Raw genomic sequence first — 25,247 nt, forward strand, 5'->3', positions numbered from 1 at the left:
TTTTTAGAGATGAAGCCTATCTGTCACTGACAAGCGCGTTAACCTAAAGACAGGGACTTTACAGATACAAAAAAGTTTCTCATTAATCTTATCAGACCTTTATGGTATTTAAACAACCCTTTAAGATATTGTTTTCAGAGTGGAGCTTGTATCTGGAGAGTGTATAATTTTAATATGCGGTAATATTGAATTATTTGAATCATTTCTAAAATAAATTGTTCTTCGGTTGCCTACATTCTTCTGTGATAGTGAGATAGAGAACTACAATCCTGTCTATCTATACTATAGACGTTTGTAGAGATACATATAGTATGGATGTAGATCTAGTACAGTTGGAGTCCAGTCTATGGATTGGTAAGAAACGTTACCGGGCAGCCCTTACCGAATGGCACCTCAACTGGACTGAGCTCGATAAGAAGAACCGTGACAAGACCGGTGAGTCCTTTGTATAATTTTATCCATCACTTTCGCCGTGCATGGCATCTCATTCTAATTGTAGACATTTCATTATATACATTACTTTTAAATACACTTTGATGTAGGCTCATATAGGATTGAGATAGGATTTTATCTTAAGTTGCCTAGTAATAACTGCATAACAATCTCATTCACTCTTAGAATAGAGTAAACAAAAAGAAGACTTGACTAGCCTCATATGGTAATCCTTCAATCACACTGGCATCACACAGCATGCATGTTGTTTTGAGTAGAGTGAATGTGTGCTATGTATCACTAATAGAAAGTCACCAAACCTGTCTTGGAGTGGAAACTGATGTAAATAGGCTACATGCTAGTGGTAAAATGAAATGAAATTCTATCCATTCTGTAAAATTAGTAGGCTAGTAATTAGTGTGTGTTTCAGAGAAATTGGTATAAAAAATAAAATATATATTATAGGTACTCTGTATTTCACTCATGAAGAATGTCCCTTTTCCTGTAAAGGTGAACAACAAGTTATACAGCACTAACATGAAACACTAGAAAACACACACACACACACACACACACACACACACACACACACACACACACACTATCCAATGTGTCCTTTAATTAATAGCCACATGAGCTCAATATAAGCAAAATATTTACCAGTGTGTGTGTGTGTGTGTGCGAGCGCGCGTAGCCTCGTTAACACCTTGCTATAACATGTGAGTTTGGTGAGCTGATCAATATGACCCAATCACTATCTGACTGACTAAGGTTTGTCGCATCTACACATTGTATTAAAATGTGTCTCTTACATGTCCACTGTGTCCGCATTGTGACCATATTAGATGGTTCCTCCCTGTATGCAATCTGTTGATTGATATCCAGACAAAATGTGTGCCTAACTACCTCTGGAGGTGGTAAGGAAGATCAGATCACAATGTGTCTTTTAATCATCTACGTCTGTCTAAAAATGTGAGCACAATCAGAATGTGGACAAGATCAGGACAACGGACGCATGTTATCACCAGGTATAAGCAGGGCTTATGTAATACAAGTTTCAATGTCATACTGTGCCTGTGGGATCCTAGTTTCAGTACCAGTGTCGGAGATTGTTGCTGTGGAGGAGGGGCATGTGGAGGTTCTGCCCCAGAGGTCAGTTTCTGAAGACACAGACAGAGACTTCACAGGTGAGTTATGTTACTGCCCCAAGGTCAGGCACACAGTCTCTGGTAACAGACACAGCAAGATATTTAGTTCTGGGAGCCGAGATTAGACACAACACAAAATCAAACAAAAGCAATTTCCTGGTGTCCCTCCCTCCCTCCTTCTCTCCCCCTCCCTCCCTGTGTCCTGTTTTGCAGTGTTCTATGTGAAGCGTAGCAGCAATGGTAGTTCCTATGGGTTGCTATGGCGCCTGGGCAGGACCCAGTTCAGCTGTCCCAGCAGGGACCTCAGAGACCAATGGATGACCCAGCTGAGGATTGCCCTCAAAACACACAGTAAGGATAACTTCACTTGTCCTGAGATAAGATTTATGATAAGATTAAATGTATATATCCTGTTAGGGTCAAAAGGCAATGCAAGAACACATCCTCCAGTATTGTTTTTAGAATACTTTTTTTAAATCACAAAAGTAGTGCAATTCTAACCCCCCCCCCCCCCCCCCCGCCTGTTTTCCATGGATCCACTCTGCCTCCACTCTTCTTTTGATATGCTCTTTTGTTCGGTCTATCCTCCTCTCCTCTCTCAGGCCCCTCTCGTCCTCACAGGTTGTTGGTGTTCATCAACCCGTTCGGAGGAAAGAAACAAGGGAGGGAGATCTATCACTCTCTAGTGGCCCCACTATTTGAGCTGGCAGGGGTCAGCTCTCATGTTTTAGGTGAGACCCGTGTGAAACAATAGTGATGCAGAAAATCCTGTGACTTATTGACAAACCGATAGAACTGGTAGTTAAGTTTGTTTCGGGGTTTGTCAGTAGCAGGCTAATTATCATTGTGTGGTGATTATGCTCATAAATACATGGTCTATTGCTATATAATAACATGGTCTATTGCTGTATTATGACATGGTCTATTGCTGTATTATAACATGGTCTATTGCTGTATTATAACATGGTATATTGCTGTATTATAACATGGTCTATTGCTGTATTATAACATGGTCTATTGCTGTATTATAACATGGTATATTGCTGTATTTCTAATAGTAAAACCAATTCTGCTTTGTTTTTGTCATTCAGTGACAGAGCGGGCCAACCAGGCGAGAGACCACATACTGAAGAAAGACCTGACTGGTTTCGATGGGTATGTCAGACATTTCAATGTTGTCATGTTAACAGCAACACTATGGCTGCCAATCACGAAATGCTATCCTATTCACCCCTTTTGATGAGGGCTCTGGTCAAAAGTAGTAACGCCCTTAGGACTCTGTTCAAAAGAAGTGCACTATATAGGGAGTATTGAGTAGTGCATTACATTTCAGGTTTAGCCTGGGATTGGGTTTCACCACATCACTGTTTGTTTATGTTTGTCCCTACCTCAGTGTGGTATGTGTGGGCGGGGATGGAATGTTCAGTGAGCTGCTGCATGGTGTGATTGGCCGAACACAGCAGGAGGCGGGGTTATCGGAGCATGACCCCTCCCTACAGTCATGTGACCTTCACATTGGCATCATTCCTGCAGGTGAGAGACATCATTGATAAAGAATGAAATGCATTTGGTTGATCTCAGAAGTCCTTCCGCAAAGAAAGTGAACTTTCTCTGATGTGCTCTTCGCGCCCTTCTGAAATTTTGAGGAGGGAGGAGACAAGGAATCGAGAAAACACTTAAAGATTCACCCTGACTATATAGTTGCATCTGATATGAGACTTATATGAGTCTGTGTGTTCTCTCCTCAGGCTCCACAGACTGCGTGTGTTTTGCCACTGTGGGAGTCAATGACCCAGTGACCTCTGCACTGCACATTATCATTGGTGAGACATGAATATAAATTAAAAACACATTTAATAACAAATAACACATTTTAGATTACATTATACTTGACTTTGTTATCTTGTGTAGCTTAAACTCATATTTAGCCAATATCTTTAGCCACTGAGGAAGCAGGTAGCCTAGTGTTTAATCATTGAGCCAGTATACCACCCACCACTGCGACCTGTATGTTCAAGTTGGCTGGCCCTTGCTACATATTCGTCGCCAGACCCATTGGCTACAGGTCATCTATAAGTCTATGCTAGGTAAAGCTCTGCCTTATCTCAGCTCACTGGTCACGATAACAACACCCACCCGTAGCATGCGCTCCAGCAGGTATATTTCATTGGTCATCCCCAAAGCCAACACCTCCTTTGGTTGCCTTTCCTTCCAGTTCTCTGCTGCCAGTGACTGGAACGAATTGAAAAAAAAAAATGGCCGAAGCTGGAGACTTACATTTCCCTCACTGAGCAGCTAACCGATCGCTGCAGCTGTACATAGTCCATCTGTAAATAGCCCACCCAATCTACCTACCTCATCCCCATATTGTTTTTATTTACTTTGCTGCTCTTTTGCACACCAGTATCACTACTTGCACACCATCATCTGATCATCTATCACTCCAGTGTTAATCTGCTAAATTGTAATTACTTTGCTACTATGGCCTATTTATTGCCTTACCACCTCATGCCATTTGCACAGACTGTATATATACTTTCTTTTTTTTCTATTGTGTTATTGACTGTACACTTGTTTATTCCATATGTAACTCTGTGTTGTTGTTTCTGTCGCACTACTTTGCTTTATCTTGGCCAGGTCACAGTTGTAAATGAGAACTTGTTCTCAACTAGCTTACCTGGTTAAATAAAGGTGAAATAAAACATTTTAAGTAACCGGGAGGTTGCAGGTTCGAGTCCCTGAGCAGACTAGTTGAAAAATCTATCGATGTGCCCATAAGAAAGGTACTTAACCTTAATTGCTCCTGTTAGTCGCACTGCATAAGATGTGAAAAGCATCAATTTAGAGGAGCCACAAGCAGCAACTTTAGTCATAAGCAGCATCATTATTAAACAAGGGCAGAATTGTGACGTTAATGTCAATATTCAAAATCATGATCTAAATCATGATCTACCTTGTCCTCCACATTCCGACACCCCATTGCAGGAGACTCTCAGCCTCTGGACGTGTGTTCCGTCCACCACCGCTCGTCTCTGGTGCGTTACTCTGTGTCTCTGGTAGGATACGGGTTCTATGGAGACGTGCTGGCTGAAAGTGAGAGACACCGCTGGATGGGGCCTCTCCGATATGACTATTCAGGTATGGAACGAAAAATTCAAGCAATCATAGACGAGAAGGTGTGCATTATTGTGATTATTGGCATAATGTGATGCAGTCACTATGTATGAGGCGATGCTGAGTGCCATCAGCTTCACATGGTCTAATATTGCAGACATACAGTACCAGTCAAACGTTTGGACACAGCTACTCATTCAAGGGTTTTTCTTATTAATTGTTTTATTACTACATTTACTATATTGTAGAATAATAGTGAAGACATCAAAACTATGAAATAACACATATGAAATCATGTAGTAACCAAAAATGTGTTAAACAAATAAAAATATATTTTAGATTTGAGATTCTTCAAAGTAGCCATGTACATATGTACGTTCATTTATATAAAGTGACTATGCATATACAATAAACAGAGAGTAGCAGCAGCGTTAAAGAGGGGCTGGGGGGGGGCACACAAAGCAAATAGTCAGGGTAGCCATTTGATTACCTGTTCAGGAGTCTTATGGCTTGAGGGTAAAAACTGTTGAGAAGCCTTTTTGTCCTAGACTTGGCACTCCGGTACCGCTTGCCATGTGGTAGTAGAGAGAACAGTTTATGACTGGGTTGGCTGGGGTCTTTGACAATTTTTAGGGCCTTCCTCTGACACCGCCTGGCGTAGAGGTCCTGGATGGCAGGCAGCTTAGCCCCAGTGATGTAATGGGCCGTACGCACTACCCTCTGTAGTGCCTTGTGGTCGGAGGCCGAGCAATTTCCGTACCAGGCAGTGATGCAACCAGTCAGGATGCTCTCGATGTTGCAGCTGTAGAACCTTTTGAGGATCTCCAGACCCATGCCAAATCTTTTTCGTTTCTTGGGGGGTAAGAGGCTTTGTCATGCCCTCTTCACGACTGTCTTGGTGTATTTGGACCATTCTAGTTTGTTGGTGATGTAGATACCAAGGAACTTGAAGCTCTCAACCTGCTCCACTACAGCCCTGTCGATGAGAATGGGGGCGTGTCCTCCTTTTCCTGCAGTCCACAATCATCTTCTTAGTCTTGGTTACGTTGAGGGATAGGTTGTTATTCTGGCACCACCCGGCCAGGTCTCTGACCTCCTCCCTATAGGCTGTCTCGTCGTTGTCAGTGATCAGGCCTACCACTGTTGTGTCGTCTGCAAACGTAATGATGGTGTTGGAGTTGTGCCTGGCCATGCAGTCGTGGGTGAACAGGGAGAACAGGAGGGGACTGAGCATGCACCCCTGGGGGTCTCCAGTGTTGAAGCTGGTTGAGAGAATGCCAAGAGTGTGCAAAGCTGTCATCAAGACATAGGTTGGCTACTTTGAAGAATCTAAAATCTAAAATCTATTTTGATTTGTTTAACTTTTTTGGTTACTACATGATTCTGTGTTATTTCATAGTTTTGATGTCTTCATTATTATTCTACAATGTAGAAAATCCTCGTCTTTACTTGTTACAGAGAGGAACTAATACATACGTACTAGCACATGCTCCTCTAAAAATAAAGAAAACCCTTGAATGAGTAGGTGTGTCCAAACTTTTGACTGGTACTGTATATACAGTGGGGCAAAAAAGTATTTAGCCAGCCACCAATTGTGCAAGTTCTCCCACTTAAAAAGACGAGAAAGGCCTGTAATTTTCATCACAGGTCACTTCAACTATGACAGGCAAAATTAGAAAAAAAAATCCAGAAAATCACATTGTAGGATTTTTAATGAAATTATTTGCAAATTATGGTTGAAAATAAGTATTTGGTCACCTACAAACAAGCAAGATTTCTGGCTCTCACAGACCTGTAATTTCTTCTTTAAGAGGCTCCTCTGTCCTCCACTCGTTATCTGTTTTAATGGCACCTGTTTGAACTTGTTATCAGTATAAAAGACACCTGTCCACAACCTCAAACAGTCACACTCCAAACTCCACTATGGCCAAAACCAAAGAGCTGTCAAAGGACACCAGAATCAAAATTGTAGACCTGCACCAGGCTGGGAAGACTGAATCTGCAATAGGTAAGCAGCTTGGTTTGAAGAAATCAACTGTGGGAGCAATTATTAGGAAATGGAAGACATACAAGACCACTGATAATCTCCCTTGATCTGGGGCTCCACGCAAGATCTCACCCCGTGGGGTCAAAATGATCACAAGAACAGTGAGCAAAAATCCCAGAACCACACGGGGGGACCTAGTGAATGACCTGCAGAGAGCTGGGACCAAAGTAACAAAGCCTACCATCAGTAACACACTACGCCGCCAGGGACTCAAATCCTGCAGTGCCAGACGTGTCCCCCTGCTTAAGCCAGTACATGTCCAGGCCCGTCTGAAGTTTGCTAGAGAGCATTTGGATGATCCAGAAGAAGATTGGGAGAATGTCATATGGTCAGATGAAACCAAAATATAACTTTTTGGTAAAAACTCAATTCGTCGTGTTTGGAGGACAAAGAATGCTGAGTTGCATCTAAAGAACACCATACAGTGCCTTGCGAAAGTATTCGGCCCCCTTGAACTTTGCGACCTTTTGCCACATTTAAAGCTTCAAACATAAAGATATAAAACTGAATTTTTTTGTGAAGAATCAACAACAAGTGGGACACAATCATGAAGTGGAACGACATTTATTGGATATTTCAATCTTTTTTAACAAATCAAAAACTGAAAAATTGGGCGTGCAAAATTATTCAGCCCCTTTACTTTCAGTGCAGCAAACTCTCTCCAGAAGTTCAGTGAGGATCTCTGAATGATCCAATGTTGACCTAAATGACTAATGATGATAAATACAATCCACCTGTGTGTAATCAAGTCTCCGTATAAATGCACCTGCACTGTGATAGTCTCAGTGGTCCGTCAAAAGCGCAGAGAGCATCATAAAGAACAAGGAACACACCAGGCAGGTCCAAGATACTGTTGTGAAGAAGTTTAAAGCCGGATTTGGATACAAAAACATTTCCCAAGCTTTAAACATCCCAAGGAGCACTGTGCAAGCGATAATATTGAAATGGAAGGAGTATCAGACCACTGCAAATCTACCAAGACCTGGCCGTCCCTCTAAACTTTCAGCTCATACAAGGAAAAGACTGATCAGAGATGCAGCCAAGAGGCCCATGATCACTCTGGATGAACTGCAGAGATCTACAGCTGAGGTTGGAGACTCTGTCCATAGGACAACAATCAGTCGTATATTGCACAAATCTGGCCTTTATGGAAGAGTGGCAAGAAGAAAGCCATTTCTTAAAGATATCCATAAAAAGTGTTGTTTAAAGTTTGCCACAAGCCACCTGGGAGACACACCAAACATGTGGAAGAAGGTGCTCTGGTCAGATGAAACCAAAATTGAACTTTTTGGCAAAAATGCAAAACGTTATGTTTGGCGTAAAAGCAACACAGCTGAACACACCATCCCCACTGTCAAACATGGTGGTGGCAGCATCATGGTTTGGGCCTGTTTTTCTTCAGCAGGGACAGGGAAGATGGAAGAAAACCTGATGGAGTCTGCAAAAGACCTGAGACTGGGACAGAGATTTGTCTTCCAACAAGACAATGATCCAAAACATAAAGCAAAATCTACAATGGAATGGTTCAAAAATAAACATATCCAGGTGTTAGAATGGCCAAGTCAAAGTCCAGACCTGAATCCAATCGAGAATCTGTGAAAAGAACTGAAAACCGCTGTTCACAAATGCTCTCCATCCAACCTCACTGAGCTCGAGCCCTTTTCGCATGGAGTAATGGGAAAAAATGTCAGTCTCTCGATGTGCAAAACTGATAGAGACATACCCCAAGTGACTTACAGCTGTAATCGCAGCAAAAGGTGGCGCTACAAAGTATTAACTTAAGGGGGCTGAATCATTTTGCCCGCCCAATTTTTCAGTTTTTGATTTGTTAAAAAAGTTTGAAATATCCAATAAATGTCGTTCCACTTCATGATTGTGTCCCACTTGTTGTTGATTCTTCACAAAAAAATACAGTTTTATATCTTTATGTTTGAAGCCTGAAATGTGGCAAAAGGTCGCAAAGTTCAAGGGGGCCGAATACTTTCGCAAGGCACTGTACCTACTGTGAAGCATGGGGGTGGAAACATCATGCTTTGGGGCTGTTTTTCTGCAAAGGGACCAGGACGACTGAACCGTGTAAAGGAAAAATTGAATGGGGCCATGTATCGTGAGATTTTGAGTGAAAACCTCCTTCCATCAGCAAGGGCATTGAAGATGAAACGTGGCTTGGTCTTTCAGCATGACAATGATCCCAAGCACACCGCCCGGGCAACAAAGTAGTGGCTTCGTAAGAAGCATTTCAAGGTCCTGGAGTGGCCTAGCCAGTCTCCAGATCTCAACCCAATAGAAAATCTTTGGAGGGAGTTGAAAGTCTGTGTTGCCCAGCAACAGCGCCAAAACATCACTGCTCTAGAGGAGATCTGCATGGAGGAATTGCAGAAGACTTACAGAAAACGTTTGACCTCAGTCATTGACAACAAAGGGTATATAACAAAGCATTGAGATAAACTTTTGTTATACTTATTTTCCACCATAATTTGCAAATAAATTCATAAAAAATCCTACAATGTGATTTTCTGGATTTTTTCCCCTCATTTTGTCTGTCATAGTTGAAATGTACCTATGATGAAAATTACAGGCTTCTCTCATCTTTTTAAGTGGGAGAACTTGCACAATTGGTGGCTGACTAAATACTTTTTTGCCCCACTGTAGCTACACATATATCTAGAGATCTGTGAAAAAGTATTTGCCCCCTCTCAGTCATCCAGGTCCTGACTGAGGCTGAAAAGCATCCCCATCACACAGATGCCTACTGGATAACTTATTTGTATTGCTTTTAATCTTTTTAAATGAATATCATATTAACACTTTGTTCTAGGTAGCTATTTGGGTAGGGAGCTATCAAGTAAACCCAATGATAATACTTGACTGTTGGTATAAGGGTCTTACTGTGGAATGCAGTGTTTGGTTTTCACCAGGCATAATGAGATCCATGTAGTTCAAAAAGTTTTACTTTTGACTCATCTGTCCATAGAACATTCTTCCAGGAGTCTTGATGATCATCCAGGTGCTTTTTGGCAAACTTGAGTCAACTTGCTGGACGAAATGGGTCTCATTATGTCTGGCAAAAACCAAACACTGCATTCCACAGTAAGAACCTCACACCAATGGTCAGCATGGTGGTATGATGGTGTGGGGAGGCTTTGCTGCCTCAGGACCTGGATGACTTGGACCTGGGTGACACACCGTTGTGTTATTCACTACATATCACAAGCTCTAAAAAGTAAATCATGTCTATAATGACAACGTGCATAATGACAGAACATTCATATATAGTGTTGCATACCAGTTAGAGTGAGAGGTAGTGAGGATAGAGTTTCTCTGTGTTTACAGTATGAATCAGAGCCATACAGATGTAGGATCTTAATTTGTCCACCCTGTTGCAGGGTAACTTTAAACTTGTAGCTTCTGAAGTTTGTAATTTCCACTTTGACATTTCATGATTTTATTTTCCCTTCTAAAAAAATGTATCAACCCTTACAAAAATGTAAATTAATTATAATCCACATAATAATTAACATTTCCTGTTGCTGCAGGATTATTTTCCTGGTGAAGCAAATTGGCTCAAATTATGATCATAGATCTGTAGGATGGTTGCTAACCCTCCTTCCGCCCTCTCTTCCCCCAGGTGCTATGGTGTACCTGAGTAACAGGAGCTATGCAGGCCTAGTTCAGTACCTACCAGCAGACCCCCAACTCTCCAACCCCAGGGACAACACACGCTGCCTCTCTGGGTAGCAACTAACTATATATATTTCTCAGAGAATAAAAACGCTCACTCACTGCCTGGTACACTGATCCAAAACAAGGCTTACCCAGGGAAGAAAAGAAGGATGGTCCTCCTCTTTTCTTGTTACAGAGAGGAACTAATACATACGTACTAGCACATGCTCCTCTAAACGTTGTGATTGACAGTGTCTTCTTAACCACATAATGATAAGCTCAGCATTAACAACTCACTGAAGCTAACAGAGGGACTTCTGATACCATTACCTGTCTCAAATCTAAGGACCTGATAGGAACAGTTGCCCTAGATATCATCACCTCAACTGTTCCATTGGGAGAAAGTGTTCTGGCTACTTTACGTGATCAGAAGGCTATAGAGACATGACCTCAATTTCTCCTGGGGAAGAACCTCAGCCTCAGTCACTTCCTCCTGCAACAGAGACCCAGGTGTCGGGTGTAGTCCTGTATCTTAAGGAGGGCGGATTCCATGCCAACCTAGGGCAACCTGATCTGGACGAAAGGAGAGACAGCAGACTGTAGCCTACCTGGGTGAAAGACTCTACCCAATCTATTTAGTCTGACATGACTAAGAACTGCCCCCCGGTCTGTAAGGGAGGGTAAGGAACTGGGAGATGCTACGTATAAAAGGACACCGGTATCTTTGAAAGACTGTACCTGTCTTTAGTCTGTGATCGATAGCCAGCCCAAGGGTCTGTGAGGGAGAGTAAGATACACATATGGATGGAATGCATGGCTATCAGGAACAGGTGCTGTTGTTACACCACTGGAATGTATCAGTATGCTATACCTATGTCACTTGTAAAAAAAGAGCAATCATTGGTAATGTGTGTGTGTGTGTGTGGTGTTCCAGGTGCAGTGTGTGTTCTAAGAGCACAGAGAGACTGTTCCCCCACTCTCCAGATGCTAGTTCCAACTACATCTCCCACTTCAGTCAGTTCAGCAGCGACTCAGAGGGTAAGTCTATAAAAACATGCAGTCTATGCAAAAGTCTATACACATCCTATGTAACGCAATTCCATGAACCGCGCTTGGGTGAAGAGTACCTTTGCCTGAGACTGGAAGACTTATGTTAGCTCCTAGAGTTAATGACTGGGCTTTAGCTCAGTGGGCTAACTATTGTGGCATACAGGAGAACAGGGTTCAAACCCTGGTCGGTCACAGAACTTCCTCTGCTCTCTCTGCCTCGTGCTGCAGGTGATTGGGTGAGTGTGGAGGGCCGGTTCAAGGCTGTGTCCCTCACCTGTATGTCCAGCTCCTGTCCTCGCAGTCCCCTGGGCCTGTCCCCCTCAGCACATCTGGCCGATGGGACAGGTGACCTCATCATTGTACGGGACACACACCCCCTAGGGTTCCTCACCTTCCTACACAGACACACCAGCACACAGGACCAGGTAACCCTAACCCAGTGCCAGGTAACCCTAACCCAGTTCCAGGTAACCCTAACCCAGTGCCAGGTAACCCTAACCCAGTTCCAGGTAACCCTAACCCAGTTCCAGGTAACCCTAACCCAGTTCCAGGTAACCCTAACCCAGTGCCAGGTAACCCTAACCCAGTGCCAGGTAACCCTAACCCAGTGCCAGGTAACTAACCCAGTGCCAGGTAACTAACCCAGTGCCAGGTAACTAACCCGGTGCCAGGTAACTAACCCGGTGCCAGGTATCTCTAACCCAGTACCAAGTAACTAACCCAGTGCCAGGTAACTCTAACCTGGTGCCTAGGACTATGTAGGTACAACCTCCACAAGTACTGTAGCCTGGATAATAGGCCAAATTCTGAAGCCATATTGCTTGTTAGATCGCTATCGTACCATGTGGACTGGCATGCCACATAACAGTATGGAAATATCTGTAGTCTGAGAAAGACAGGAACACTTGCTGAGGGAGTAACATCTAGCTGCAGCACTAAAAGGCCTAAAAGAAACATATTGTGATGAAAGGAAAAAGTTGCTAATGTATTTGATTGATAGTTTTTCGATAGTCACTTAATGCATCTTCCCTTCTAAGTTTGACCTGCCCTTCGTGGATGTCCACCGCGTGAAGGCAGTACGTTTCTCTCTCCCACCCGGAGAAAAGGAGGATGAGGATGAAGAGAGGGAGACAGTAAATGGTGGAGGGATGGCGGAAGAGGGAGCGAGAACAAGCCGGAGCGGTTCCCAACATCACCTGGTAGAAAGAGGAGAGGAGCGAGGGATGGCGAATGACAGGAGGAAGAAAGACTTGTGTGGCCTGTGCTGCAGTAAGCCTCCTTCAGTGTCTGTGTGGAACTGTGACGGAGAAATACTTCCTCACACTGAGATCCTCTGCAGGTAAGAGACATCTTATTACATTATGGAAATCAATACTTACCTGACAGAGTTTCAGTGTACATTTAGTGCTCTGCTTCAGGCCCAACCTGAAGCCTCTAATAATATTTTCATACTATTGAGCTGAGCCTAGCTGTGCTGCTCTAGCCTGGTTATGCATTCACCATCATTGCTGAAATCGTGCTGGAAAGGAGAAATAAGGAGAAATAAAATATTTGAGCCAGCACAGGAGTTAGATGTATGACGTGTCAATGCTGCATTTTCCTACCCTGTCCTCATCTGCCTTGTTGTCCTGTCCCTCCCTCCATTCTTCCCTCCCTCCCAGGGTTCATGGTCAGCTGGTGCGTTTGTATGCCCGGGGCATGGAGGACGGATCAGCCACGCCCACCAGGAAGTGAACCGTGTTAGGGTCCATCACACTACTGACTGAGGGAGGCCGTGGTAGGGTCCGTTCACACTACTGACTGAGGGAGGCCGTGGTAGGGTCCGTTCACACTACTGACTGAGGAAGGCCGTGGTAGGGTCCGTTCACACTACTGACTGAGGGAGGCCGTGGTAGGGTCCGTTCACACTACTGACTGAGGGAGGCCGTGGTAGGGTCCGTTCACACTACTGACTGAGGGAGGCGGTGGTAGGGTCCGTTCACACTACTGACTGAGGGAGGCGGAGGTAGGGTCCTTTCACACTACTGACTGAGGGAGGCGGAGGTAGGGTCCTTTCACACTACTGACTGAGGGAGGCGGAGGTAGGGTCCGTTCACACTACTGACTGAGGGAGGCGGTGGTAGGGTCCGTTCACACTACTGACTGAGGTAGGCGGAGGTAGGGTCCGTTCACACTACTGACTGAGGGAGGCGGAGGTAGGGTCCGTTCACACTACTGACTGAGGGAGGCGGAGGTAGAGTTCGTTCACACTACTGACTGATGGAGGCAGAGGTAGGGTCCGTTCACACTACTTTCAGGTAAAAATAATGCCAGAAAAGAAAACATGATTCTAATCAATCATTCTGCCAGCTAGGACCAATGAAATGGCTCTCTCTCTGGTGTAGTTTTTTTATAGAGTGAACGGAGCCTTACTGTGATACTGAGATGTATCACAACTGAAGAAGGCTGTATTACTGTACGAACCTCATGTAGGCTCAATGACAACGTATCAGTTAGTAGGATGTCTGTGGAAAGACTTATTTTTCTGACCTGTGACTATCAACAGAGCCTTACATTTTACATACCTGATGAAATGGCTACTGTAACTAACAGTAGGGTCAACATACAAGTTAGTGGGACAACGGTCATGAATGACTTTGGAAGTAGGTGTGACTGAACGTAACACACTACCCAAAAGAGCCTTCCATTTCACTTCATCTGCTTTCTCTCTTAACCAAATCATTCCTGAATATTATAAGTCTTTAGATGGAGGTTTGAGGTAATTCAAGGAATGTACACTGAGTGTTCAAAACATTAAGAACACCTGCACTTTTCATGACAGGTGAATCCAGGTGAAGGTTATGATCCCCTTATTGATGTCACTTGTTAAATCCACTTAAAATCAGTGTAGATGAAGGGGAGGAGTCCGGTTAAAGAAGGATTTTTAAGCCTTGAGACAAATGAGACATGGATTGTCTGTGTGCCATTCAGAGGGTGAATGGGCAAGACAAAATATGTAAGTGCCTTTGAACGGGGTATGGTGGTAGGCCCTAGGCGCACCGGTTTGTGTCAAGAACGGCAACGCTGCTGGGTTTTTCATGCAGTTTCCCGAGTGTATAAAGAATGGTCCACCACCCAAAGGACATCCAGCCAACTTGACACAACTGTGGGAAGCATTGGAGTCAACATGGGCCAGCATCCCTGTGGAACGCTTTAGCCACCTTGTAGAGTCCATGCCCTGACCAATTGAGGCTGTTCTGAGGGAAAGGGGGGGGGGGTGCGCAACTCAATATTAGGAAGGTGTTCTTAATGTGTTTTTTTTTACACCCAATATATCATATTGTCTACAAACAATGATACAGCTTGATATGACTTGATGTCAGTAGCTTATGGTATTTTCACCTGTAAATGTGTATGTTTATTTCAGCTACTGATTTGCATTTGTGAAAATGTTGCACATAATAAACAGACAACTTATTATTATTGCAGAATTTTGAGCTTACACATCATTTATTATTTATGACAGAACTGACGTTTCCTCACAGAGAGCAAGAGACACACTTTTATCTCGTGAGAATAGAAGAGTAGGACAAACCTGTTGTTCTTGAACATTGAGACCATTCTCAAACTCTTCTCAAAACCACAGAGACAGAGTTGATCCAAGCATACAGTGCAATTTTATGAATCAGCTATTGTCATTGGGGACATTTGTTTTGCGTCACCTGTTGTACATTTTAGACGATTCCATTTGTCCTGGTGACATTTTCACCCACCCGGTGAACCAGGCGATGTAAAACGAGCACACCCAATGTATACAGAGACACATTTTTGATCTTTCATTCATTCTGCTTCCTCCCAGCAGTAACAGTCTATGGGCTATGGAGTGACAGCATGCTCAGAACTGGGACATATACCTGGAGGGAGAGAAACAGGAAACATCAGTCAACAGCCAGTCTAGCGGAGCAACTTAAATTAGGCCCAGATCAGACCAGACCAGGACTGAGTGATACACAGGAATGTGCTGATGTAGATGGAAATATAATTAGTCAGGTTGAGAAAGTTGATAATATTTTGGAGGTTTTTAGTTGATTATCCCAGTAGGATCATTCTTTTGTAAGTCAGTGATTTTCACGAGCTTAGATTTAAGAAGATAGTAAAGAGCTTCTTACCTTACCTCCTGCCTTCAGGGTGCTCAATGCCTTATAGACGACAGTCTCACAGGAAGTGACATCGTCAATCAATCAATCAAACAGTGAAGTCAATAAATTATCATGATTTATTTTGTCACAATCAATCTGGATCGTGATGCTGTAATCAAACAGTGCATTAATCAAGTTCAGAAGTGTTGTTCATAATACTGATTTGTCGCCTGGTGGTTCAGAACGGTTTGTGTTTTAACCAACTCCACTGTGGTCGTTGTCATGCCAAACACGTGCCCAAATGACAAGTTGGCTACGGCACATACAGTACAGTATGATACCATGCCAACTCAAATAGGAGACGAGGGAATATCAGGATTGTGAGAAATGCAGAATATAAAGTTCTTTCATACAGTGTGACTTAAATAAGCATCTCGAAAGAGTCGAGAGTAGCAAACACAAGGGAACTTTCACACAGTGTAATTGGTGTGTGTTTCTTGTGTCATGCAGTGTGGGGATTGACCCACTTGTATGTTCCCTCGTAGCGGAATCCCACCCTCCTCACGAGCTCATCCGCTTCATTTGGTCCACGACTGAGGAACAAGGACAGATAGAGGGTGGAGGAGGGACAGGGACAGATAGAGGGTGGAGGAGGGACAGATAGAGGGCGGAGGAGGAACAGGGACATATAGAGGGTGGAGGAGGAGCAACAGGGACAGATAGAGGGTGGAGGAGGAGCAACAGGGACAGAGAGGGTGGAGGAGCAACAGGGACAGATAGAGGGTGGAGGAGGGACAGATAGAGGGCGGAGGAGGAACAGGGACATATAGAGGGTGGAGGAGGAGCAACAGGGACAGATAGAGGGTGGAGGAGGAGCAACAGGGACAGAGAGGGTGGAGGAGCAACAGGGACAGAGAGGGTGGAGGAGCAACAGGGACAGATAGAGGGTGGAGGAGGAGCAACAGGGACAGAGAGGGTGGAGGAGGAGCAACAGGGACAGATAGAGGGTGGAGAAGGAACAGGGACAGATAGAGGGTGGAGGAGGAACAGGGACAGATAGAGGGTGGAGAAGGAGGAACAGGGACAGTTAGAGGGTGGAGGAGGAGGAACAGGGACAGATAGAGGGTGGAGGAGCAACAGGGACAGATAGAGGGTGGAGGAGGAGCAACAAGGACAGATAGAGGGTGGAGGAGCAACAAGGACAGATAGAGGGTGGAGGAGGAGCAACAAGGACAGATAGAGGGTGGAGGAGGAGCAACAAGGACAGATAGAGGGTGGAGGAGGAGCAACAAGGACAGATATAGGGTGGAGGAGGAGCAACAAGGACAGATAGAGGGTGGAGGAGGAGCAACAAGGACAGATAGAGGGTGGAGGAGGAGGAACAGGGACAGATAGAGGGTGGAGGAGGAGGAACAGGGACAGATAGGGTGTGGAGGAGGGTTAGGTGGACATGCGATGTGATGAAAGTAAGGTAGGATTAGTAGTATTACTTACCTTCCATAGGTGTAAGGGATAGGAGGTGTTTTCTCTCCCTCTATGTGATGGAGGAGGGGAGTGAAGATCCTCCAGGCTTCTCGCAGCTCATCACTGGGAGAGGAAAAGGACCAGGAAACAGGAGCAATGTTATGATTTATACCACAGCGTTGGTGAATATTTGTTTCTGATTGGCTAGAAGGGCGTTCTAGAATGGACATTAAAATGTGTGCTTTACTATTGTTTTCTTTGGCAACTGTGGTATAAACGCCTCCGTTGTGTACATTTAACCTTGGAAAAATTAACTGGGCGTTTATCCCTCATATATATTGTCACATAAATCAGGTCTGATAGAAATGTTCCTTCCATACATGACAGATTATCTGTGTAGATTACATAGGGTTTCTCAGCCCATAGATACGGGTCAGAAATAGTGTGGTGACAGACAGGGTAAGAGACAGAGGTAGACATGTCAGTGGGCACATCGCCACCCCTCGGAGCCTGGTTCCTCTCTAGGTTTCTTCCTAGGTTCCTGCCTTTCTAGGGAGTTTTTCCTAGCCAACATGCTTCTACATACATTTGCACTGGGGTTTTAGGCTGGGGTCCTGCATAAGCACTTTGTGACAACTGCTGATATGAAAATGACATTTGAAATGTTCAATTTAAGCGGGTGGGATAGTGGCAGTCAAAGACAGACCTGCGGACAAAGTGCATCGGATTCCCACAGAACACATCCAGAATCAGACGCTCATATGCATCAGGGAGCTTCACGTCCTGTAGCGAGAACACAAGGCGAGTTGTTATTTATTCTACACACACACACACACACACACACAAGTTTGGGGTCACTTAGAAATGTCCTTGTTTTTGAAAGAAAAGCACATTTGTTTTCCATTAAAATAACATCAAATTGATCAGAAATGCAGTGTAAACATTGTTAATGTTATAAATGACTATTGTAGCTGGAAACTGCTGAATTTTAATGAACTATCTACATAGGCATACAGAGGCCCATTATCAGCAACCATCACTTCTGTGTTCCAATGGCACGTTGTGTTAGCTAATCGAAGTTTATCATTTTAAAAAGCTAATTGGTCATTAGAATACCCTTTTACAATTATGTTAGCACAGCTAAAAACTGTTGTTCTGATTAAAGAAGCAATAAAACTGGCCTTCTTTAGACTAGTTGAGTATCTGGAGCATCAGCATTTGTGGGTTCGATTACAGGCTCAGAATGGCCAGAAACAAAGACCTTTCTTCTGAAACTCGCCAGTCTATTCATGTTCTGAGAAATGAATGCTATTCCATGCGAGAAATTACCAAGAAACTGAAGATCTCGTACAACACTGTGTGTTACTCCCTTCACAGAACCTAGCAAACTGGCTAGAATAGAAAGAGGAGTGGGAGGCCCCGGTGCACAACTGAGCAAGAGGACAAGTACATTAGAGTGTCAAGTTTGAGAAACATACACCTCACAAGTCCTCAACTGGCAGCTTCATTAAATAGTATCCGCAAAACACCAGTCTCAACGTCAACAGTGAAGAGGCGACTCCGGGATGCTGGCCTTCTAAGCAGAGTTCCTCTGTCCAGTGTCTGTGTTCTTTTGCCCATCTTAATCTTTTCTTTTTATTGGCCAGTCTGAGATGTGGCTTTTTCTTTGCATCCCAGAGTCGCCTCTTCACTGTTGACGTTAAGACTGGTGTTTTGCGAGTACTATTTAATGAAGCTGCCAGTTGAGGACTTGTGAGGCACCTGGTTCTCACAAGAAAGTTGTGAAGAGAAAGTATATTTCTCACAGGAAAGGTATTTGTTTCTGGCCATTTTGAGACTGTAATCAAACCCACAAATGCTGACGCTCCAGATACTCAACAAGTGTAAAGGCCAGTTTTATTGCTTCTTCAATCAGAACAACAGTTTTCAGCTGTGCTAATATAATTGCAAAAGGGTTTTCTAATGATCAATTAGCCTTTTAAAATGATAAACTTGGATTAGCTAACACAACGTGCCATTGGAACACAGGAGTGATGGTTGCTGATAATGGGCCTCTGTACGCCTATGTAGATAGTCCATTAAAAATCTGCAAATTCCAGCTCTAATATTCATTTACAACATTGACGATGTCTACACTGTATTTCTGATCAATTTGTTATTTTAATGGACAAAAAAAGGGCATTTCTAAGAAGGACATTTCTAAGTGATCCCAAAATTTTGAATGGTTGTGTACACACACACACACACACACACACACATTATATACATACTTACATACATATACACGTGTGAGTGTGTATCTTACCTTGTATCTGCTCCTGTAGGTAAGGTCCAGTTCAGTCTCCTCAGGGCTGAAGTAGGCGCCAGGCTTCTTGGTCATCATCTTGAGGTAGATGGCCTCATCAGGCTGTACCCTCACCACCAGCTCATTCCTCTGGCACTGCTCATTAAAGATGTCCCCTGGAACATCCGTGAACTGGAGACGCACTTCTGCCTTACGCTCGTTGAGTGCCTTACCGCAACGCAGGATGAACGGAACACCTATGGATGAGGGGAGAGAGGGATTGGTGGGTGGATGGGAGCGCGATAAAGAATAGAGAGAGGGTAGATGAGAAGGGAGGAGAGAGAGAGGGTAGATGAGAAGGGAGGAGAGAGAGGGTAGATGAGAAGGGAGGAGAGAGAGAGGGTAGATGAGAAGGGAGGAGAGAGAGTGGGTAGATGAAGGGAGGAGAGAGAGTGTGTGTGAGAAGGGAGGAGAGTGAGTGTGTATGAGAGTAATGATCGACGTTCCTGTGCAGCTGGAGTCAAACAAGAGGAGTTGGGAAGTAACAGAATAACTAGATAAGAGAGGGAGAGTTCAGGATTGTGAGGAATGCAGAGTATCAGGCTGACAATATGAGCGGATGAGTCTGGAAGATATGTCGAAATCTGTCAACATGTCTAGTTAAGGGACATAGGAGGAAAAGAGTTTGCCAGAATCCAAGATGGCCGTCGGTCCTCACCATCCCATCTCTCATTCTGTACGTAGAGCACAGAGGTGGCGAAGGTAGGCGTCTGGGAGCCGTTGGGCACAGTGGGGTCATCTAGGTAACCCAGTCTGGCATGGCCCTCCCCCTCAGGGTCCCCTATGTACTGACCCAGCACCACATCAGACCGAGGCACTGGGGCGATGCATTTCAACACCTTCACCTAGGGTTCACACACACACACATTTAGAAGACAGAGGGAATGGTCATATAGTTTTATGTCACATGTGTAAAAAGTGTGCCCAGAGTTTGTCCTGGTCAGCATGTCCATGGGATAACTCCTGACCCTAAGTGGAACACTGATCAAAGTGGAACACTGGTTGGTGATGCTACCTTCTCATCTCTCACATCATCAGGGCTGGTGGAGGCAGGCTTCTCCATGGCAACCAGAGAGAGCATCTGGAGGAGGTGGTTCTGCATGACATCACTAAAGCAGGAAATATCACAAACCCATGGAACTGAACAACTCAATTATTTGTCACATGCTTTGCAAATTACAGGTGTAGACTTAGAATACAATTCTTACTTATGGGCCCTTCCCACAATGCAACAAGAAAGAGAAATAATAGAAAAAGCTATATTCCACTACATTGCCATAGAATAAGAGAACCACATGAACATCTGAAAACAGTTGATCAAAGTTTTCCAGTGATTTATACTTTGGCATGACATGACAGCCTGTTGCAAATGGCGCTCCTCCTCACCGGATGATGCCAAAGTCATCAAAGTATCCTCCGCGTCCCTGTGTACCGAATGGTTCTTTAAAGGTTAGAACCACACAGGCCACGCTGTTCCTGTTCCAGATAGGACCAAAGATACGGTTCCCAAACCTGATGGACAGACAGAGGACAGGATCAAAACACAATGGTAAACAGTTTCTGTGCTGGTAAGAACATAGCAAGCCAAGGTTATTTCAGTTCCCACAGGGATCACACACTCATACCTAACCTGTATGAACACACTTCATTGTAAATCGCTTTGGACAAAAGCATCGGCTTCATTTTGATTGATACTGTACAGTACTTCATGAACAACGAAGATTTCAAATCTGTAAATGTACTGTCTCCTGGGATCAGGACTCAAGCTGTACCTGAGGACGATGAGGTTCTAACACCATCTCTGTACCTGAGGACCATGAGGTTCTAACACCATCTCTGTACCTGAGGACGATGAGGTTCTGTCACCATCTCTGTACCTGAGGACGATGAGGTTCTAACACCATCTCTGTACCTGAGGACGATGAGGTTCTAACACCATCTCTGTACCTGAGGACGATGAGGTTCTAACACCATCTCTGTACCTGAGGACCATGAGCTTCTAACACCATCTCTGTACCTGAGGACTATGAGCTTCTAACACCATCTCTGTACCTGAGGACTATGAGGTTCTATCACCATCTCTGTACCTGAGGACGATGAGGTTCTGTCACCATCTCTGTACCTGAGGACCATGAGGTTCTAACACCATCTCTGTACCTGAGGACGATGAGGTTCTGTCACCATCTCTGTACCTGAGGACCATGAGGTTCTAACACCATCTCTGTACCTGAGGACTATGAGGTTCTATCACCATCTCTGTACCTGAGGACGATGAGGTTCTGTCACCATCTCTGTTCCTGAGGACCATGAGGTTCTAACACCATCTCTGTACCTGAGGACGATGAGGTTCTGTCACCATCTCTGTACCTGAAGACCATGAGGTTCTAACACCATCTCTGTACCTGAAGACCATGAGGTTCTAACACCATCTCTGTACCTGAGGACCATGAGGTTCTAACACCATCTCTGTACCTGAGGACGATGAGGTTCTAACACCATCTCTGTACCTGAGGACCATGAGATTCTGCACCATCTCCTTGCCCAGGTAGTGGTCTATGCGGTAGATCTGGTCTTCTTTGAACAGGGAGGAGAAGTGGGACGACAGCTCCTGAGAACTCTGCAAGTCACGACCAAATGGCTTCTCCACTATCACCCTGCTCCAACCTCTAACACACAGAGACAGAGACCACTTTACAGTGTGGTACAGGGATGTGTGAGTGTGTTTGCGCATGTGTGTTTATGGGTTTTCTATCCTTGCGGGTACCAGAAATTCAGACTAATGGGAACATTACGCCATTCCCCACAAGGAAGAAGGCTATTTTAGGCAGGGGCGCAACTTTCACTGGGGACTGGGGGCATTCTGAAATTGTATTCCCCCCGTTTTATCATTAAAATGTGATACAAAAAGAAGAAAAATGGTGCTTTAGCACAATGCGGATGCCTCAGAGCGGTAGGGTAGGCTGTTGTGGGTGAACAGTCGGCTGGATTTAGGACCGCGCAGACGCCACAGATGGGGCTGACAGGCTGTGTGAAGGCAAAGGTTCTGGAAGGCTGGCTGGAACAACACGGGAGAGTTGAGCATAGTTCAGTGTGTACATGTTGTGCTCTTTAACCGAGTTGTAAAAGAAAGCAGAACAGAAATGGGCTACTCTTTAGTAGACTGATGTAGTTGGCAAGGTAACTGCTGTTTAACTTAATGGTGGGGGGGACGGACCAATATTTATTCGCAGTGCTGAGCTAGTATTGTGACTGAATTGTTAACTTTAGCTAATGTTTTATCCACTCTCGACCAAGGTGAATTGAATAAGCTACGCTAGTGAGCAGCTACCACAGTCAGTTCAGCTCTAGTCTCTAGTTATCTGTCAGAGAGTACTAATAGCACCTCATATCACTATCTGACAGCAGTTGTTTGTATGGACACCTTTTGTAGCCATTGTTTTGTCCCATTTCAACAGAGGTAAATTAACTTGGGTAGCTTTCGTCAGTTGATGTACAGTTGGCAAGACAGCTGCAAAAAGCTATTATTTTTTGCTTCAATCACACTAGACCTGAATCAAATGATGAAACCATCGACCAAACAATTGAAGATTGATATTGTGATGTTTTTTCAGTACAATGTGAGTTTTTATTAGCCAGTATAGCAATGTAACGTTATTGATTTGTTTCCCTTGCTAATTCCCTACTTTTCACACTGACACAGTATTAAACAGCACTAACATTACAGGCTTCACTGTCATTGTGCACAGTAGAGGTCTGCACAGGACCGATTTCTTCATCCCACTCCTGCCAGCACCTGCAGCTTTTCATACCGCACCTGCTGGCTTTCTGTCTGACTCCCACAAGAACTGATCCCAAAACCCAACCACAGTTCCGCAAAGTTTGTTTTTAGGCGTATGTGACGCAGCTCACTTGCCAGCCATGGTCCCAGAAATGTTGAGCACTATAGGCAATATCAAATGTGCAAAAAGAACTTTAGAAATAGGTTAAATTACCAGAGATTCTGACATTGTATTATATTAGACTATCTGTATTACTGGGCTATATCAGACAATATGCTAGATGTAGATTGAAGAGAGCAGAGTTGGAGAGACTTTTACTTTCTCTTGCGCCATTTTTATAGCCTACGTTTGGGAGTGGAAGGGTTTTCAGACAGAGAAATATGGGTGATCAATATTTAGGCCTTTGTAGGCAATGTAGTAAACTACAGCCTAATCATAGGCCTATTTAGGAAGTATAGCCTATGTGCACATTGTGCCTTTTCAGTGATGACTACATTTTTTGATTGCACTTCGACTCGTTGGTTGAGCACCCTCAACTTCTTTCCATTATCAATATTTATTTACAGACTGTAGTCAACTACAGTCTAATCATATTTAAGTTAACTGCCACGTGATTCTCCACCCATGTAGGCAGCCTTCTCTATTTCAATGAGACCACACATACTAGGCGCAGTTGAACTCTCACGCCCAACTAGGAGAGGGAGGCTACTGAAGTTGAAGCAGTATGTGAATAATGCAAAAACAATATGTGCGTACAATAGGTAGACTAACACAAAGCAGAAAGAGGACCGTTTCCAAATCATCTGTGGGACAACAAAAATACTATATTTTCATCCAAAAGTCGTCTGACCTTCTGCTCCCGCCCACAGACCGTGCTGCAATGATCTGGACCTGCAGGCATCCAGCAGGAATGTATACAGTCAGTACACAACACTGTGCTCAACGTATCTTAAGACAGGGGAGGGCAACTCCAGTCCTCCAGGGCCTGATTGGTGTCACACTTTTTCTCCATCCCAGCAAATACAGCTGATTAATCATATTGCATTCTAAACTGAAGATCATCATTAGGTGATTATTGGAGTCAGGTGTGTTAGCTGGGGCTGGGACAAAACGGTGACACCAATCAGGCCCCCGAGGACTGGAATTGACTTAGCAGGGTCAGATGGTGACGGGGGTCCCAGTAGGGTCAGATGGTGACAGGGGTCCCAATAGGGTCAGATGGTGACAGGGGTCCCAGCAGGGTCAGACAGCCAGGGAAGACCAGTCTACGGAGCTCAGGTCAATTTTTTAGTATATTAACAATATCAGTGAATTATACAAAGTTACATCTTAAATTGTTGGGTAGACCTACAGTAGCTACAGGACAGTTTAAGCGTAAAGCTACAGTCTGGGATATGAGAATAACAGTCATTATTGGACAATGTATGAATGTACACCAAGGTAATCCTTTGTCATGGAGGACTTGCTGTTCCTGTGTGTTCATGTACATTTGAGGCGTATGTGTTTTTTTGTTCCCAAACCTTGCCTTGAGAACAACATTGTTTTAAAAGAGGGAGCTGGGAATTAACTTGTGTTGGGAGAGAGTTGAGTTATTCACTAGACTGGTGGGGTTCGGGCTTGCAGGGGGCTCGGGCTGGCTGGTCGGTCTGGCTGAAATGTTATATAGAGGACGTCTTATTAAAAACAATCAAGTCTGTATTTTTTCAAGAGTTGTTCAATTGTTACGCTATTGGTTAAAAGAGCAACACAATATTTATTATTGAATTACCTTTGATCTAGTTCAGTTTTATTAAACACTTAAACATATTTAATACTGATTTCTTACATAGCTTGATGACTGTGGGTATTTTTGCTTACTTTTTTGTTCTAAATAGAGATGGCATATTGGATTTTGTAAAAATGCAGGAAATTCGCATTCGATGGCTAAACCAGATCCCTCGCCAGGTTATGTCCCCCCCACTTCTAAAACCAAAGTGGCACCCCTGATTTTAGGCTTAGGGGTTACAGTTAGGTGTTAGGGTTATTGGATTGGGGTTCGGTTAAGGGGGTTCGGTTAATGGTTAGGGAAAATAGTAAAATGATAGAAAA

At 44.1% G+C, this 25,247-nt stretch overlaps 2 protein-coding genes across 13 annotated transcripts in view; one reads left to right on the top strand and one right to left on the bottom strand.

Moving 5' to 3' along the window:
* LOC110532722 (ceramide kinase) lies at nt 1-14,924 on the top strand. The gene is made up of 13 exons (XM_036988778.2): nt 1-435; nt 1,521-1,619; nt 1,794-1,931; nt 2,183-2,311; nt 2,672-2,735; nt 2,974-3,113; nt 3,329-3,403; nt 4,566-4,718; nt 10,370-10,475; nt 11,339-11,442; nt 11,683-11,879; nt 12,492-12,793; nt 13,116-14,924. Exons 1-13 carry the CDS (start codon nt 312-314, stop codon nt 13,186-13,188), a joined length of 1,704 nt encoding a protein of 567 aa, XP_036844673.1. The 5' UTR covers nt 1-311; the 3' UTR covers nt 13,189-14,924.
* Nucleotides 14,925-25,247, bottom strand: part of LOC110532723 (glucose-6-phosphate 1-dehydrogenase) — a 15,106-nt gene continuing 4,783 nt past the window's right edge. For 6 of the 12 annotated variants that reach the window (XR_016483420.1, XR_016483421.1, XR_016483423.1 and 3 more), the window contains 9 exons: nt 21,888-22,046; nt 20,767-20,892; nt 20,396-20,489; nt 20,039-20,225; nt 19,342-19,577; nt 17,743-17,819; nt 17,067-17,159; nt 15,603-16,165; nt 14,925-15,347 (listed from right to left, as the gene is read on the bottom strand). Coding sequence is in view for 5 of the 12 variants with exons in the window: in XM_090185305.1 (XP_090041431.1) it covers nt 15,329-15,347; nt 16,100-16,165; nt 17,067-17,159; nt 17,743-17,819; nt 19,342-19,577; nt 20,039-20,225; nt 20,396-20,489; nt 20,767-20,892; nt 21,888-22,046 (1,057 nt within the window). In the remaining 7 variants the exon portion in view is untranslated. Of the gene's footprint in view, nt 15,348-15,602; nt 16,166-17,066; nt 17,160-17,742; nt 17,820-19,341; nt 19,578-20,038; nt 20,226-20,395; nt 20,490-20,766; nt 20,893-21,187; nt 21,214-21,887; nt 22,047-25,247 lie in introns of those variants that run through there. The other 6 variants (XM_090185305.1, XM_090185303.1, XM_090185306.1 and 3 more) reach the window with 2 other exon arrangements.

Source organism: Oncorhynchus mykiss, chromosome 9 (genome assembly GCF_057628025.1).
Source record: "Oncorhynchus mykiss isolate SJ-2025 chromosome 9, ASM5762802v1, whole genome shotgun sequence".
In the NCBI taxonomy this organism is placed as follows: domain Eukaryota; kingdom Metazoa; phylum Chordata; class Actinopteri; order Salmoniformes; family Salmonidae; genus Oncorhynchus; species Oncorhynchus mykiss.

What these genes read in the sequence shown, in the direction of transcription:
- LOC110532722 (XM_036988778.2), top strand. Translation starts at nt 312, where the DNA reads ATGGATGTAGATCTAGTACAGTTGGAGTCCAGTCTATGGATTGGTAAG. An exon ending in GAAGAACCGTGACAAGACCG is followed by an intron (nt 436 to 1,520) that starts GTGAGTCCTTTG and finishes GTGGGATCCTAG; the next exon opens with TTTCAGTACCAGTGTCGGAG. An exon ending in GACCTGACTGGTTTCGATGG is followed by an intron (nt 2,736 to 2,973) that starts GTATGTCAGACA and finishes TCCCTACCTCAG; the next exon opens with TGTGGTATGTGTGGGCGGGG.